This window comes from Sporothrix brasiliensis, assembly GCF_000820605.1.
Source record: "Sporothrix brasiliensis 5110 chromosome Unknown Cont20, whole genome shotgun sequence".
NCBI lineage: Eukaryota > Fungi > Ascomycota > Sordariomycetes > Ophiostomatales > Ophiostomataceae > Sporothrix > Sporothrix brasiliensis.
The window spans coordinates 3,307,670-3,325,293 of NW_024467139.1; the positions used below are offsets into that span (position 1 = coordinate 3,307,670).

Sequence of the window (17,624 nt, forward strand, 5' to 3'; positions counted from 1 at the left end):
TACCTTTGAAGACGTATGGCAGGTCCCCATGAAGATTATCTCTCGCAATTCCTTGTTTGTGGTAGCAAAAATTGACGTAAACGGATATAGTAGGCTCGGGATAAGAAATACACATCCGGGCTTCTCACAAGGTAACTAAGTGACCGCGAGCCGTGCGTTCACCGCTCCTGTGACCGATATATTTGAATATATTTCTGCTTGGTATATTTCACCCAAGAAATTTCTGTCTTCGGACCAGTGCCTTTAATTCAGACCCTGATATAAAGCAAAGGGCCGGTTTGTTGACATGGTGAGCCCCGACGTTTCATAGAGGCGAATACGTGACCGTTTTGCATAGGCCGGGGACTACGTTAGGATCGTCCCGAGGCAGGGTCCGTTGGATTGCTTGTGGGTTTATTCGTGCCATGAATGCATTGCCTCCGAAGACATTTGGCCATCCCCCGACACCCTCTCACGCCGTCGTCACCCAATTGGCCCCTGTTGACGACTGACCGCGACCAAATTCCGCAAGATGTGACTCGGCCTTTGACTAACACAAAGGTAGGCCTAAAGTGGGCAAGCACAAGAGAAATGGTAGATCCAATTCTCGAGCCAAAGTTTTCTCGAAAAAGCCCATGGGGGCAAGGTTTCTGGATGAGTCTGTGGTTATCTAACAAAGAGAAATAAAGACAGGCATTGACGACGATCCATCGTCTCGGTCGGAAGTCAGTGAGACATGGACAGCGCTTTCTCCGAAGTAAAAACGAGATATTCCCCGGCCCGTATTCGGAGCATTTACAAGTTGCGGTGCGTTGACGTGTCCAGTATGCAGCTAGAGAAGACGTCAAGATGCACAAGGGAATGGAGGAACAGATATGGGGCAAGGAATTTTCATGTTGAAAAACGACAAACGAGGATCCCTACATAATATAACGTGTCATTGCGTCAGAAGGACAAGGGGATGACTGCTAAAGAGCAGTGCGATGCATCTCAGTCGTTCTACTGAGAGGAAACGAAGCCAAACGTACCTGCTCAGCAAACCAGCGCGATACAGTCAAAACGGAAAGAACAACCCGCAGCATCGACTTCGCCTTCCTTACCCTGCGCACTTTTCCGCTTGGTTTCATGTGCTCTTCTATCGCCTTTGCTAAAAATGTCCCAATTTGGACAAAGGCTGGACGGCACCCGCGATCCCTTGTTCTCTTCCGCGCAATGTCGGCCAGCTCTTGCAAGAACGACACCGTCCTTGTCCTTGCCGCCGCTTTTGCTGTGATTTCAATCAAGCGGCCGTAAATTTGGTGGACCAAAACAATCCAACTTCGGAAGTGTAAGAAAGAGCGATGCACACTTGTTCTCCCACCTACCCCATCTATTGCGAACTGTTCGTTCTTGCCAGTTGCGACCATCCCGTCCCTTCCTCACTTCTGCCGTCCTCATTGTGGCTCGTGTTTCCCGTTCTAGAAGGGGCACTGGCTGTGTCGGCCAAGCGGGCGCCTAAGAGACTGGGTTGTTCGCTATTTCTGTTTTTGTGCATCGCCACTCTTGTATCTTCTCCAGCAAAAAATGAATTTGACGGTGTCTCCATCAATGGGGAAGGTACGGGTAACACCCAAGGCAGAAGGAGATGTGGGGCCGTGATAACCTCCTTCATGAGGAATAAAACAGCTACCTATCTCACCTCCTTGTACGCCGCATGTGCAATAAGCTTCGGCTTTCTGTTCGGCCCGTCTCCCCTCTCTTCACTCCATTTTACTTTTCAAAAAAAACCAAGCTTCCGACGGAGCCGGATGCACAGTTGTTGATGCTGAATGTTTTCTCCATTTTACCACTATTTCTTACATCATGTCTTTCCTAGTGCCAAAAACTCCTCCGATATCAGAAATAAAAGCGGAGAGGGAGGCGGCTGGAACCTGTTTGGAACGCAAAAAGGCGGTAAGGCTTCTTGGTCAAGGCACTTTGCCGATGGCTTGATAAAACGGCACGTTTTTACTCGGACATCTTTTACATTTTGCCTTTTTTATGTGTATTTTTTTATTTTATTTTGTCCCAACCTGTGCTGAAACCAAGACCAGCCAGCCATGGTCCAGACGTTGCATGGGGCCAAAGAACGGGCGACGAACGGGTGGTGGACGGGATTGGGAGAGCCTCGTAGCCAGTAAAGCCTATCACGACCTGCTTCCGCGAAATTGCACATTAACCAGTCGCCAGATATCGGTATTTTCCCGGCTGGCCCAAGCTACGCCAATGCAACGCAGATGTGTGTTCCAAGGGGTGGCACTACACCGTCGTTTCCAAGGTGTCTGGGGTCCTATCGCATTGCTAGATTTCAATCCAGACACATCAAGGCACTCTATCCGTCGTCCATTGTAGCTGTAGCTGTAGCTGTTATGCGGCTTTCCGGACGGAAGCTCTCCGTTTACCTGCATTACTACAATGGACCGCTTTATCCCCAGTCAACAATGGACGCCCTCGGGAGAAAGACGGCCAGTAGCAACATCCGCGCAGAATCGAGCACGACATTGTACAACCATAGATGCCCTGTGTCTCTTTGATGCCTTACCGCAGTTTGTGCCAAGCACTTCTATTTTGGTTATTCTCTCCTGTCCTCTGATAAAGAATTCGTAGTTTGAGCATTGGCATCTTAACCGTCTCGTCTGGTGTTCTAGAAAGTAAAAAAGCCTCCAAGTAACTGGCGCGCAATATACAATGCCGCACAAGCGAGAAAATAGGCGACGGCAGACATGAGCGGCTTATGCGGGACACACTTTTCATTTTACCACCAAATACACCCGGGTGCCTCAACGCGCAGCTGAGAACAACTCGAGCCATGAACAGTGAAAGGTAACAAAAGTGCCGAGCACGCAACCTGGTTGCGGCGTAAGACACGAGGGAAGAGTGATACGCCTTCGTTCTTTGCAGACACGGACTGAATTTGTCGACTTGAGCAGTCTTAGCCTTGTCGATACTGTGTCAACGTGGACTTCGCCTCGTCATTTCTATGCACGTAATTTTCAAGGGGGTCTGTCTGTTGGGTTGCATTGCACCTGTAAATGGTAAATGCCCAAGCATATGTATCAGCATGTGCGACGTAAAAATCAGAGAAATGACAGCATATAGTCTTTTATCTTGATGGTGGACAACTGCAGCAAGAACAGTGCGCAAAGAGACGGGTGTTGGGTCCATCTATCACGATATGTAGTCACCGTTGTTCTCGATACACGGACACGGGAAGGTACGACACACATACGGAGTAGGGGCATGTTAATTGCGCACGAGGAAGGTACAGAGGGCCAAACCCGACACGGACACAGAAGTCGCGACCGTTGATAGTCACTGTCCATCGCCCCTTCCAATGTAATGGAACATACACACTTTGCCGCCCTCAACAAATCCAATCCCCCCAACCCCTTTCTGCTGCATACCCTCGCAGTGCCAAATTGCGCATTCAACGTCACCTCTCTTGCGTTCGACGTTGAAGTTTTCGTGCTATCTTGTCTCCTTTCGCCGACACCTGCATTTTCCCAGGCCTTTTGGCAACACCATGCTGAGATACCGGCGAATGCAACCCTGCCGCACACGCCAACGAGCATTGGCCGCGGTGCGCTGTCTCTGAGCTGCCGCGATTCTTAAACGGTGTGGTTATCATCTCAACTCCGAAATTTCCACAGTCAGTCCGCGTTTTCGCACCAGTGGGCTATGAGGACTGCATTCCGGCTTCTCTCCTCTGCGTCTCGCCGCTTCGTGACCTCATTCCCAATGCACAAATGTATAGCTGACCCAACATAGGACACATTTCGCAAACTACAGATTACTTTAGCCGAAACACAAACATGGACAGGACCACATCCTGACGACAGGGTCATTTTGCCTAGACAAGGCCCTGCTACGAGGCTACACCCAACTAGGCGTCGCTGACCGCATCTCCGTCGGTTTATTCCAAGACCATGATGTGTCGGACGACCGGTGCGTTAGCGCTCCTGTGAGATTACTGCCGCTAGAAAACAGCATGCATGATTCTGCAATGTTGGTCCGACGAAGACGATCCCGTTCACCGTGCTTTTGCATCGTATCCTCCGGGACAGCCCAGGAAGCGCGCAATGACAAACATGAAGAAAGAAGCGAATATCACATCCTTTCATAGCAACACCATCACCAGCCGCATGTCGACATCCTCGCCGCAAAGTGCCTCTTTTGTCGAGCTTCATAGCTAGGGTGGGTCGTAACCTGTGGTTCCGGAGAGTGAGTTTGTAAGGGGTACATTTACCTTGGCTGCAATACATTGTGCGCGCATTTTCAAGCTCCAGTATGCACATACCTCAGGGATGGTCAGAAAATGAGGTGCGTACTTGCTGAGCCGTCTCCAAGCCGCTTCTTAATCGGAGCAAAACCACCAGACCCTTTCGTCTCTGATTCTCTGTGTTATCTGCACGTCAGGGCTAACATGTGCTCCCCGGCTTATCCTCCGAGCCGTGTGTCATCCCAAACGCGTGGCGGCCCCATATGGGTACTATCGAAGGTGCGGTGATTTGCCTTCCATCATTGATGCACCCTTTGTCGACGAGGACAGCACATTCTGAGCAAAACGCAGTGTACAAGAATTCAACTCGAGCCTGCAAAAGTCGCATGTGGCCTGCATCATACAAGTAATATCCCATACTCGTTACGGTCTTCCGCTGGATGAAGCCCTATTTTGTGCCCCTGCCCCTTGCACACCGTATGAGTTATTTGCAAGTGTGGCAGCCTTACTCGCCATTTCTTCTTTCGGGTCCTTACTTTCTTTTGATTCCCAGAGACTATCCTTCAACTCCACATTGCTGGTTCCGATACGACGTTAGATGAACTTTTCCGGAACCCAACACGAGCACGTCAGTTGTCCAGGGTGGACGCGACAGCTTTGTCCTTTGTCAAGGAGGTACGAAATACTTTGCTCACCATCACAACCGAATCTGCATTGCCTTTTTCCGATACTTGACGCTTTACTTACCGCACCAGTCTCCCACACCTCTCTGTGTCTGCACACCCTCCTAGATTACAGTTCTGTCTTTGCCCCTGATGTTACCCCTTGTCGAGTTCCGTCAAGCCAACTCGAGGATCCCAACTTCCATCCCGAGGCAGAGATAACTTGTAGCCGTTTGACTGGCCTGCACGGGCCAGATATTCGCTACCTTTCCTCATTTGGGGTTTGATTCGGGAAGCAAGTGCTTCTACATACGCACCAATACGATGAACACGCACTAACACGACGCCATTCATACTGCAGGAAACGAGCTCAAGAAGTTATGCAGAGCGGCAAGCTTGCTGCACATCAGAATACCTCTTACGTTGCAGGGTGCGATTGCGACTGAAAATTAGGCGGCTCGGACGGAAACAAAACCATAACACTAACGAAAGAAGAAAAGGAATAAAATGCAAAAGAAGCGGCTTGATCAAACACAGTGTGCATCATTTGTGGCCCTCGCGCTCCTCACTCACCAGCAAACCGAACTACCTCTCTGCTCGGTTCTGGGCACTTTTTGTCTTCGTCGTCGTCCCGTCTCCTAGCTCCCCTGTCCTTGTTTGACACCTGCTAATCATGTTGGTCACGCATCAATCCTGGAGGTCAAAACGTTCATAAAGTCGGCCGGGACCCCCACCTAAGCCTTCCCGTGGAAAACGGAGGGATGGAAAGAAGCAAAAAAAAACAAAGCAAAGCAAAGTCAAGACGAAAGAGAAAAGAACATTATGAAGCATGTGGGGTCATAAGTTGGGGGACCTTGAAGGCTCGGATCCTTGTGTCATTTCTCCACAAGCTACCCTGTCCCTGCTCTATCGCCATCTTCTGTGGCATTGTATCCTTCTGCATGCATCCGCTTTTGCATTTTTCACGTTTTTTTTTCTGTAACTTTCAGGGCCTTTCCTAACCCATTTTGCTTTGTCTCTTAGCCGCTATCGACTTTTTTCCATTCTTTTATCCCCCTTTCATTTTTTGGGGATGTACCCTCCCTCTTACCCGTGTTCCCCCATCTACCTCGTTCTGTGACCATTGGTCTTGAGCTGTCTTTTGTTCCGTTGCTGTGCTGCCGTTGTGTCCTAACTCCAGATGCTTCCGTTCGTGCCCTCCTAGCTTCGGAGTACAGTGAGTTGATAAAGATACCAATCTTCTCTTACATCCCCTCAGCTTGCAATTTCAAACCTATCTGACTCCCTGTTCTAATCCCTTTCAATCTCCCATCAGGTCCTCGGACAGACTCTCCACACTGAGCATTTTACGTTGCTGGAACTTTGAAGCTCTTATATGATCACCCCACACAGGAACCGAGCACATACATATAAATATATATCTCTCCTGCACAGTTTTGGCAACCCACGTTGGCCTCCCACGCCCACAACCAACTTGTTTGGCCATCCCACGCGCTCCCACGCTTACACCCACGCTACGACTCAGCTTTCCAAAGAGCCTCACCATCTCGAGCAGCCTCTTTCTTGTCAAGGACATTCTAGAACGAAGGACACACCCCTTCTTCCACATTTCACCCACGCGCGTTCCTGTGCGCCCCCATTCCCAGTTTTATTGTATTGTGTGCTTCGCCCTGAGCTTGCCCCTACGACCCCCGCGTCCCCCAACCCGGAACTTTACACTCAGTTCAATTCCTTCACCTTTTGAGTGCAGTTGCTTTCAACGATCCTAGTTGTTGTTGGTCATCGGCATCGCAGATAAACTAAGCATCTCTTACTCTTTGCGTGTTTCCAAAAGAGGCAACTCAAAGTCCTCGTTTTCAGCCCATCGCTGCGTACCCCCATTCTAGAGCGACAGGGCGGAGTTCATCCCACGCCGCTAGACTAGTTCCCGTTTTCACACCACCGATCTCTTCACCGAATCTAAACATGGCACCCGCCGCCATGGTCGAAGATGCGGCCACGCATTATCCCACCTATTCCAAAGCGTCGACCGTCAACGCTTCTGTTCTGCATGGCCCTCGCGATCTAAGATTGGTAAGGCCACCCCCACGCCCCTCAATTACCCCAGATCGTGCGGTTACACAAGATCGTGCTCAACTACAAGGGTTCTTTTACGTCAATTCTGCATAGAATTGCGGGGAGCGAGCGAAAACAAGAACGGCGGTTTTGTGTACGCGTTCAAGGTGGCTTGCATGGGCACCGCTAACATTGACTCTTTCTTGCGACAGGAGGTCAGAAACCTTGAAGAACCTGGCGAGGGCGAGTTGCAAATTGCCATCAAGGCCACAGGCATCTGTGGCTCCGATGTGTCGTACTACAAGAAATTTGCCAATGGCGACCTCTGCGCCTGCATGCCACTTTCTCTCGGCCACGAGTCTTCCGGTATCGTTGTGGCTATCGGTCCTCGTGTGTCTGGTTTCAAAACGGGCGACCGAGTCGCTCTAGAGGTCGGGGTTCCTTGCGGAAACTGCACCATCTGCAGACGTGGTCGCTACAATCTGTGTAAAAAGATGCGGTTCCGCAGCAGTGCGAAGAGTGTACCGCATTACCAAGGTACCCTCCAGGAGCGGATCAACCACCCTGCCAACTGGTGCCACAAGTACGTTTCCCTCTTATATTCACCTTGTTTACACGGGCCAAAGACAGATATTGACAATATATTCAGGCTCCCTGATCATGTTTCTTTTGACGCTGCTGCTCTGCTCGAGCCTCTTTCGGTTGCCATTCACGCCGTCAACCGTGCCAACCCACTGCCTGGATCCACGGCTTTGGTTACCGGTGCCGGCACCGTTGGCTTACTGACAGCCGCCGTCGCTCGCAATTCGGGTTGCTCCCAAGTTACCATCATGGATATCGATGCCGGTCGCGTGAGATATGCACTCGCCAAGGGATTTGCTACGCACGGTTACGTCGTACCACGACCCTTCCACAACACTTCAAGCAGCTCGTCAATATTTACAGCAAGCTCGGGTGTGTCCACACCTGCCGAGTCGGGAACCACGACACCGGCCAGTTTCTTGTCATTTTCCTCACAGCTCGAGAGCGCCAAGAACATCGCAGGCGAGTTGCAGGGTTTGACCAGACCGCCACCGCACTTGTTGTATGAGGACGATGACGAGGGTTTTGACATCACTTTCGAGTGCACGGGCAAAGAGGTGTGCACACACATTGGTCTGTACGCGACAAAACCGGGCGGCAGACTTGTCATGGTGGGCATGGGCACGCCGATTCAGAACCTGCCCATCTCCGTCGCCCACCTGCGCGAGATTGACATCCTCGGCATCTTCCGCTATGCCAACACATATGCTACAGGCATTCGCATGATGTGCTCCGGAATGCTCCCATCTCTCGACGACATGGTCACACACCGTTTCAAGGGTCTGAAGGAGGCCAAAGATGCATTCGAGATCGCCAGTGGCACGATGGACGACGACGGTAACCTTGTCTTAAAGGTAGTCATTGAGTCGTCGGCGGACTAAACATGTTCACATCACCACGCCATAACACACGCATGGTGGCGTACCATATTTCTTTCGTTATTTTTCTCGAGTCACACTGACTCGATCTCTTACGTTCTTACAAGATCTTGTTGATTTCCCCCCAGTTCGTTGCCTCCTATCTTATGCTCTGGTTTGGTTCGGTTTGGGTTCTGGAGGCTGTGGAAAATTTGTCTTTTGTTGGATGCTTTGCTTGACCTTAATGTGATTGATGACAATAGACTATCTGCACTAGATGCCAAAGGCAAAAAGGCTATCTTGCGTGGTAAGGGTGGGCTGGTCTGCTTCGGGCCTTTTTTTAATCACTGTTCCTCGACAGTCTCTCTTAATGTCTTGAGAGTAGCGAACGCGTTTCCATTATTTATCTTCTTTCTGCTTCTGTTTCGTTTGTTTTTTCTCACAGCTTCAGGTTTAATTGCAGTTCTGCCATATTCACGGTGGTTCTGGCTGGAATACGAATGTCACGGATGTTATGATGTTTAGTGCTATGACACGTCATTATTTTAGACTCTTTAAAGGCCCAGGTGCCCCAATTTGATATTTTGCCGATTGCACTTATTCTTTACATCGCTTAATTACTCTCCTTGCGGTGGCTCTTCCGAAGTTAGCAATTTAACACAGCCACCGCCATTATCAGAGACGTGTTTGCCTCACAAGATGAAAAGAATCGATGCATGAGGACATAATTATGACATATTTGTTCGCTCGTTTATTCTAAAAGATGTGTGGCAGCCCCTGCTTGCCGCGTACCGAAATGCTTGTCTGGCTGTTCACCTTTTTTCCATTTCGTAGCATGAACCGTCGTCACATCCAGTATGCTTGGTCACAAGGGCCATGCATTCTATCTGCAGGGACACGACAGGTCGGCGCTCGTACTCTCCTTGATCCGTTTCCTTCACAACAGCGCGTCCAGGGAGCCCGACCCAGCACCACCTCCTCTCGCAGAAAAGTCTGTGGGCTGGCCGGCCAGCCTGTTCTGCTGCCGTGAGGACGCACGTGCGGTCTCCACGACGCCAAACTTGTCGCCCACCTGCCGCGCCGAGGCAATGCTCTGCATCATGTCGTCCAGCAGCAGCGACACCAGGCGCACGTCGTTGGCCTCGCGCCGACGTTCCTCTTCAAAGGCGCCCGCCACCGGCGGGGGCACGACGAGCGGCAGCCGCTGCACGAGGGCCTGGATCGACCGCAAGATGGGGAGTGACACGCCCGCCGCGTTGGGATCCTCACTCACCGCCTTGGCACCGGCGCCGGCCCGTGACAATGCGTCCTGCGGCAGGCTGGCGAGGTAATTGGTCAGCAGCTCCAGACGTGCATGCAGCATGCGGATGGCGTTGGCACGAGTCGTCAATGTGGCGATCAGCTCTTCTTCCTCGGGGGACAGGTTGCTGTCGTTGGTTGCAGCGCTCGCTGCTGTTGCTCCTGGTGCCGGCGCCTGTGGCTCGTTCAAGGAGGACGATGTCGGTGTCAGCGACGGTGTGCCGGGGGCCGCCACAAGGCGCCTCTTTCCGCGGTTTCCTGACTCTATGGCAACGGCCCGGTCGCGGTTGTTGTTGGGACTCGAGGAACTGGAGGCAGCGTCTTTGCTCGAGTCTTCGGCGGCGGATGTAGCAGTAGCAGCAGTAGAAGCAGAAGCAGAAGCATCCCTAGTCGCTGAGGCGTTGGCCGCACCACGCGCCACAAAGTCGATGCTGATCATCTCGGCCTCGTCGGTCTCAACCGTGTACGTAATCTCGCGCAGCTTAATGGCAAGCTGGGGCGCCGTCGATGCCTTGGCCGTGGATGCATCGGCCATTTCCTTGTCCTCGTTGTCGTCTTCCTGCCCGCTGATCGTCTCGTCTTGCTCGTAGTGCGTCTCGTAGAGTGTCAGAGGCAGTTTGCCGCCTACAGACGGCTCGGCAAGGTCTTCGGGGTGGAAAGCCAGCAGCACAGCGGCGGTGGACTCGCTGCACAACGGCAGAATCTGCTCGTGGACCTGCATGACTTGGGCCGTCGGGCCCGAATGGCCAAGCACCGTGTACCAGCCGACGAGGTCGAGGTGCCGATCCTTATGGACAGTTTTCACTGGAGACGAGAGTCAGCACACATGCAATATGTCGGCAGTTTTGCCACAACCTGGGCCAGACGGTCAGGAGAAGACGCACTCTGCTCGACGCGGTCGTTGAACCAGACGGCGCTGAAACTCGCGTCGCCCCCATCGTTCTTGCTGACAACAAAGTCAAATGTGTGCTCGATTGTGACTTGACGGCCATTCTGCTGGCCCAGCAGTGCACCGACGACAGGGCCAGGCTGCTTCCGCAGAGTATGGCGGGTGATATGGTCGGAGATGGAGAGGAGGACGAGGGGATGGAGGACGGCAGGGACGGCGTCGGCGGCCTTGACGGTTGAGAGGAACGGGTTGGCCGGGGCGGTAGAGGCCACCATGTTGGCGGAAGGGGGAGAGTCGGGGAGATGAGAAGCTGGAGCAGAGGCGGGAGCAGAGGCGACGTGAAGCTCCCTGGAGCTGGCCAAAGGTAGCTAGGGCCCGTGCAGCATCAACAGGCCGGAGCAGTTGTGCTGGACAGTATTCCGGGATTGTTCTATCGTAGTAGTAAGCGACTGGATCGTGAGGTGCTCACGGTTGGCCGACAAGGACAGAAATTGGTGGTTGTTGGACGGTGATGCGCAACGTGCCGATTGAAGCCTGTTTGGTGCTGATTGGCAATGTTCGGAAGACCCCGCCACTTTGGTGAGCACCAGCTGGTTGGAGTTTCCCATCCTGATCCCATTCTGATTGGCCGGAATGGTGAGGCTCGAATTGTGGGTCGCTGGACTTGGACAACTGAATCTCAACTAACACCAATCGCGTTTCGTCACTTGGCAGCAGAAGGCATGGGAGGTGAATTCTGCGTATCTTGTTTGTTTTGTTTTTCAATAATAGTATGTATATGTATTTGAATATTTAATAACATTTTATAGTAGCAATGTTTTTTTAAACAAAAGGAGCAAACCGTCGATAATCATGCGTTGGCATAAAAAGAAATTTGAAAAACATGCGAAATAAAAGAACATTTTATTATTGAACATATCCAATTAGAACATCAATAAATAAATTCACTGAAAACAAATGTTGTATTCTGTCGGACCACTGCCAGAATTTAAAAAGCCAGAGTGGTATGAGTGGCGCGGTTACTTTTGAACATAGATTGTATTGGCAACACCCAAGACTAAAACCAGAGGATGAGTCTTCCCTATAGAGAAGAGTGACTTCAGGTAGATATCTCTATAGCTGAAGGGACGCACCGTTTATAAGAGTCAGTTAAGTTTTCAGCGTGACCCGTGGCACTTTTGGCCTATCATAACGCATAGACAGCAATGTGTCGCATACTATATTTACCAGAGCTGTCGAGAGGGCTCGCAGACAATGCGAAAAGAGTGCTGTTGGTCGGAGGTACACTTGTCGTGCCTGTCTGCGTGTTGGCATGTGCTCCGATAACAACGAAGTTGCGCTGACAGCATGTGCAGACAATAACAGCACGGCTATTAGTCAACATCGAGTCGACACCGGCGTGACATGCGTCTCCGTCTTGTTCTATTGGCCTCATTTTTCCCATTTAGGGCAAAGCCCGACCAACAGACAAGCCCTTGCCCTCTGGGTCTGTTTGCTCTCCCCTCTTTCAACTACTGAGCAGGTCGTTTTTATTTGTTTATTTTCGTTTTTTTTTTTTTAATATATTTGAATATTGTATTTTTTTCTGATCCCGTGACATTTCTTCGTAATTTTTGAGGCGTTTCCTCGTTCCCCATTACTTCCGTCCCTGCAACATTTCCGATTCAGTCAATCAGCGGTGCTCAGACACATCCCCTCGCTTTCCATCTCGCCATTTATCGTTCGACTATTCGTTGCCGTCAACTGCCGTCACCTGATTCGTTTGGATACTGCCGAGCAATCATGGCTCCAGACAATGCACCAAACGAGAACTCCCACCACCATAGACATCGCCACACAACCGTGTTTCGGCCACAGCTGCAGCCTCTGTGTGTCTCGTCGGGTTTTCGGCTGACCTCAACAAGCGGAATCCATAAGGAACACCAGAAGCAGCATGTCACGACATGCGGCACATATTACGGCGGCCCGTTTGACGAGCACGTCGACGCACTGGCAACAAGAACGGCCTGTCGGTGCAGCACGAACAGCCCCCACATCTGCTGCCTCTCACTGAGAGAGTATGCGGCGTCCTGCGGCCGCCCGTCCCAGACCCGGTCTCAGCCCCGTTGCAGAACCAGGATGTTGGTCTTGCAGTGCTCCATGGATCGGACCTCGGCGAGCAAGTCAACTCAGCACGAGCCCATGACGACCTCGCGGGCCGAGACCGAGGCCGAAGCCAATATCGATTGCGATCACATGTCCGACTCAGACAGCGTCCTATGCCACGATCCCGAAGACAACCACGCCGGCTCCGATGTCGACGAGGCCGACGCCGACAACATGAGTGAAGACGACGCTCCTGTCATGGAAGGGAGCGCTGACATGACCAACATTCCCCTCGGCGACCCCGTCGAAGACCTCGTCCTCCGTGAATACGATACACTGGCCGAGTTCGATGGAGAGGCCAATAGCGACGACGGGTTCGATGTGCCCAGCCCGAGCGAGATCGAGCCGCAGGCGCCGGAGGAAGCCGAGCGCCGCCTCGTATTTGGCAACAGGATCGACAATATGTTGGCAGCCGCGGCAAACTTGCCGTGGTCCTATTTGGATCCCTCTAGCTTCCGCAGTCGCCGTTGGCTCCTGTGAGCAGTGGATGTATATTTTGGGTTTGTTCCGTCGTCGAGTCATTTCCCCCTGTACACTGCTTCTTTTCTTTTGAACTTTTGAGCCTTTGTCCTCTCTGTCTCTCCTTTTCCTTACTGACTTCGTCTGGCAAGGACCATTTTGTTCTGAGATATCGAATTGTGTTTGGTACTGTCGCTCTTGTCAGCCTTTTCTTGGATCGATTATTCTGTTTTATACCCCCAAGGATTCGTCCTTGCCGTTTTGCTTCTTAAAAATATGTTCTGAAAGCTATTCAAATAATTATTTCATCTTCATGTGTACTTTGCTCTACTGTAACTGGCTGGTCTTATAGAGGAACGGAACTGCAAACACACGAGGCTTGGCCAGATTTGGAGGCTGCGGGGGCGACTTGCTTTATTATGAGGGTCGCCCAGGGCCTGGGGTTAACCCCGCCTAAAGGAATCTGACTGGCTCGCAGGGTGGGTGTGGCTTTAGGAGTTTAGGAGCCGCAGTGAGCCTGGAGTGTGCCACTTTAGCACCAAAGACGCTAAAACGCGCTCAACGCGTCCGAATATGCACCTCTTCAGAGCACTTTACCATACTCTGTACATCGCTTCACCATATCAACAGAATACCAACAGCACATTGGCACTCGACACAAGCGGTGCGGTGCGACGAGCATAGGTTCAGACAGCGCCCCGACATGCCACCATCAAGTCGAAAACGGGCAAGATCCGACGCGGATGCCGGCCGTTCTGCCCGCCGGCGATCACGGCGTGAGGAAGACGGCGACGCCAACGGCAGTGAGAACGACGACAGCCGGGGCGAAGACTCGCTGGCCGGCCCGAGCAATGGCGGCGGTATGGACGTTGACGACGACGGAGCTTCTAGCAACGCACAGAGCTCCTGGCGCCTCCCCGCGGGCTACGACGACAGCAACCGCGCATTCCTCCAAGCACTCATGGCGCACGGCGCCCTGACATCCCAGCAAGCCCAGCAGGTCCTGGCTCCCATTCTCAACGTGAAAAAGAATCTCGAAGCGACGGCGGCCGGTGCCAGCCCGACGGAGATCCAGCACCTGTCGCCCGAGGACGTTACAGTTGACACGCTGCGGCACTACATCAACCAGGCCAAGGCGGCGCTGGTGCCGCTCGACTTTGACATTCGGTCGGCGACGAACGAGCGGTCGATGGGCAGTGGCGGGAGTCGTGGGAGCGGTGGCAGCACCGACCGCCGCGTCTGGGTCCTCGTCAGCACCGACAAAGACCCCAAGTCGCACCTGGCCGTGCTGTTTACGCCACGCAAGCTCGCGTTCATCCACCGCCTGCTGGACGCCCTGTTCGACACGTACAATACCCCGCGCATCGAGGCACTGTGCATTACGGAGCAGCAGGCTCTTAAATTGTCGCGGCCACCGCGGACGGCAGCGCGGCCGAGTGTGGGCGGGGAGGCCGACGGAGCTGGTGCTGGTGCTGGTGCTGGTGCTGGTGCTGGTGCTGGTGCTGGTGCCGACGCCGACGGTAATGCCGCAGCGGCTGCGGCCCGCGACAAGGGCCTCAAGCACTCCGTCGTGCTGTCGCTGCTGGCGTCGTTGGTCCGCCAGGGGTGGCTGGCCAAGAGCGCACAGGGATTCTATGCGTTGACGACACGCGCCCTGCTCGAGCTGGAGCCGTTCCTCGTCGACCAGTACAACGAAGAGCCGGCCGGCACGACGGCCACCACCTGGCAGCGCATCAAGTACTGCGCCGCGTGCCGCGAACTCATCACCTCGGGCCTGCGCTGCGCGACGCCGACGTGCACGCTGCGCCTGCACGACCACTGCGAGGAGGCCTTTTGGCGCACGCAGGCGGGGCGCAACACCACCACCACCACCAACAACAACAACAACAGCAACAGCAACCACCGCCACCGCCACCGCCACCGGTGTCCCCAGTGCGACGCGCCCTGGGGCAAGGCCGAGGATGCCAACGGCGAGGTCGAGGGCAAGCTGCACTTTGTCGGCGAGCGCGCCATCACGTCGACGGACGTCTACCGGCGCAAGAAGCGCCAAGGCCGGCCAAGCGAGGGCGTCGACGAGCTGATGCGCACGCTGCAGCCGCGGGCGGCCACAGGAGGCAGCGGGCGAGGAAGAGCGGGAGGAGGGGAGGACGAGGTGGCTGCGCCGTTCCGGCAAGCAGCGTCCCGGCGACGGGAGGTTGCAGCAGACGGCGAGGAAGAGTAGCACTACGACGACATGCGGATGGAGGACGTGGAGAGACACATCTGGGTTTCTTTTGGTATTTTGTTTGGCACGGGCGGCCGGGCGTTTTCGGTGTACAAAAGGAGCAGATTTTGCTCGTAGATCCGGCACATGGCAATGGTATCAGCCATGAATTAATCTACATTCTACAAAGTGCATAAATCCCAGCTGGCATCTAGCATCACAATGTGGTTCACACATCGTACGTACCGACAACATTTCCTTGATGCTGATTCGTCAATTTTGCACAGCCTGTCATTGTCGAAATCCTGGTGCCTTGCTCTTGGGAATGACATCACCCCGCTGCGGGTTCTGGAACAGTGGCGGTGGTCGTGCTACAGCGGATTAGCGCCCGCTGCTAAAAAGCTTCAGCGGTCGGCGACCCGCCATTTGCGCTGTTCCACTGGCGCCAGGAGGAGGCGAGCTGAAAAGCGGCCTCCCAGCCGCCCTCTAGTGACTTCGAAGCTTGCGGGACAGATAGAAAGCAGTGAAAACGACAATCGATAAAGGGTCCGACTTCCCTTCTTTTCTTCTCTTATTTTCGTATCGATCAATTCCTTTTAACAGTCAAACTTACGATACCCAACCGCCGTGATGCTCGAATACTTGAACACCAAGAAGAGCCGCAAACCGGTGCCGGAGAGCGCCAGTTCCAGCGCATCACCACAAGAGGCGCCGACGAAACCGCCTCGGCCGACGTCGACTGGCCCTGTTGAGGACGTTCCGGTGCTTGACCGGGACGAGCAGTCGTTCCTCGAGAACCTGACGCTCAACTGGGGCCCCTCGGACAACGAAGACAATTATGCCGACGGCGACGACGACGGGACCGGCGAGCGGCCGCCGCTGCCACCGCGCATCAAGACACCCGACCTGACCTGGGACAGCGACAGCGAGTCGTTTGTGCGCGGCGAGCGCCTCGTGGCCGTCGACAACGACGTGTTGATGCCGACAGAAGCGCGGGACAAGGGCAGCAGCGGCGTCGTCAGCGGCGGCATCAGTGGCGTCGGCCGGCGGCTGTCGACCCTCTTCAGCTCCAAAAAGGGCAAAGACAAGGACCGGCCGCATCCGGCACACCTCGTGGTGCCAGGCAAGGTCGACGTGGATGCCGACGCCGCTTCGTCCAACAGCCAGCTGGCCGCGGCCGTGACGCCGACCGAAGAGGACCGGGAGCGTGCCGATCTGGCGAGAGTGCTGGACGATCTGGACCTCGGCAAGGACGGCCAGGACAACAAGGACAACAAGGACGGCACACCGCGGGGCAAGCAGTCCAAGGCCAACAAGTTTGCCGTCTCGCTGTCGGCCGAGTCCGCCGAGCTCGTCCGCCGGTTTGTCCTGGTCCTCAAAGACCTGGTGAACGGCGTCCCCACGGCGGCCGACGACCTCAAGAGTCTGCTCGACGACCGCGACGGCGCCCTCGCCCGCGGCTTTGAGCGCCTGCCGTCGAGCCTGCGCAAGCTCGTCTCCCAGCTGCCCGGCAAGCTCACGTCCTCGCTCGCGCCCGAGCTGATGGCGGCCGCCGCCGCGTCCCAGGGCGTCGCGTACGAGGCAGAAAAGGAGGGCGTGACGGCCAAGGGCGCCGCCAAGACGATGCTGCTGCCGCTGCTCACCAAACCCAACGCTATTGTCAAGATGCTCAAGGCCATTATGAACGCGCTCAAGCTGCGCTGGCCTGCCTTTATCGGTACCAGCGCCATCTGGAGTGTGGCCTTGTTCTGTACGTGACCGCATACCGATTTTTTTTTTGATTTTTTTTTTGATTTTTTTTTTTTTTTTTGGCGCGATTCATCCCTTGCTAACCATCCATCAGTGCTCCTGTTTGTCCTCTGGTACTGCCACAAACGCGGCCGTGAGGTGCGGCTGGGAAAAGAGGCCAGCGATGCCGCTGCTGGCCCTTCCAACACAGAAGCACCTGGCGGTGCCGAGACAGCCGGCACGCCCGAACCGCCGATTGTGATCGACAAGGTCTCTCCGAAAGAGGAGGCCGCGGCCGCGAGTGGCCTACCGCGGCCGCCCATTGGCCCAGATGCGCCGAAATCGAAATAAGAAACGAGATACCCCGGGGGAAGAGGACCGCAAAGGATATTTAAAACATTGTATAATTTTCTTGCTTTTATTTTTGTCTTCATATTCTTCTTTTTTCAGACAGAATAAGTTCACGAGGGATGAGTGCGGACTCATGTTGGAAACCAGAGCAACTGTAATATACACGCAATTGAATCAT

The 17,624-nt window shown here is 53.8% G+C and overlaps 5 protein-coding genes across 5 annotated transcripts; 4 read left to right on the forward strand and 1 right to left on the reverse strand.

Annotated features, from left to right (window-relative positions):
* Window positions 1–6,858: 6,858 nt before the first annotated feature.
* Window positions 6,859–8,396, forward strand: SPBR_07144 (L-iditol 2-dehydrogenase; the record flags this gene model as incomplete). The annotated part of the gene is made up of 4 exons (XM_040765398.1): window positions 6,859–6,951; window positions 6,986–7,022; window positions 7,048–7,516; window positions 7,583–8,396. 4 exons carry the CDS (start codon window positions 6,859–6,861, stop codon window positions 8,394–8,396), a joined length of 1,413 nt encoding a protein of 470 aa, XP_040616896.1.
* A 913-nt stretch (window positions 8,397–9,309) lies between these two features.
* SPBR_07158 (cop9 signalosome subunit 6) lies at window positions 9,310–10,835 on the reverse strand (the record flags this gene model as incomplete). The annotated part of the gene is made up of 2 exons (XM_040765412.1): window positions 9,310–10,475; window positions 10,556–10,835. 2 exons carry the CDS (start codon window positions 10,833–10,835, stop codon window positions 9,310–9,312), a joined length of 1,446 nt encoding a protein of 481 aa, XP_040616897.1.
* Window positions 10,836–12,678: 1,843 nt separating this feature from the next.
* Window positions 12,679–13,185, forward strand: SPBR_07934 (uncharacterized protein; the record flags this gene model as incomplete). The annotated part of the gene is made up of 1 exon (XM_040766187.1): window positions 12,679–13,185. The coding sequence occupies one exon, from the start codon at window positions 12,679–12,681 to the stop codon at window positions 13,183–13,185; it is 507 nt and encodes a 168-aa protein (XP_040616898.1).
* Window positions 13,186–13,867: 682 nt separating this feature from the next.
* Window positions 13,868–15,385, forward strand: SPBR_07162 (DNA repair protein; the record flags this gene model as incomplete). Its single annotated transcript, XM_040765416.1, has 1 exon — window positions 13,868–15,385. One exon carries the CDS (start codon window positions 13,868–13,870, stop codon window positions 15,383–15,385), a length of 1,518 nt encoding a protein of 505 aa, XP_040616899.1.
* Window positions 15,386–15,997: 612 nt separating this feature from the next.
* SPBR_07217 (uncharacterized protein) lies at window positions 15,998–17,446 on the forward strand (the record flags this gene model as incomplete). The annotated part of the gene is made up of 2 exons (XM_040765471.1): window positions 15,998–17,117; window positions 17,211–17,446. 2 exons carry the CDS (start codon window positions 15,998–16,000, stop codon window positions 17,444–17,446), a joined length of 1,356 nt encoding a protein of 451 aa, XP_040616900.1.
* Window positions 17,447–17,624: the final 178 nt, after the last annotated feature.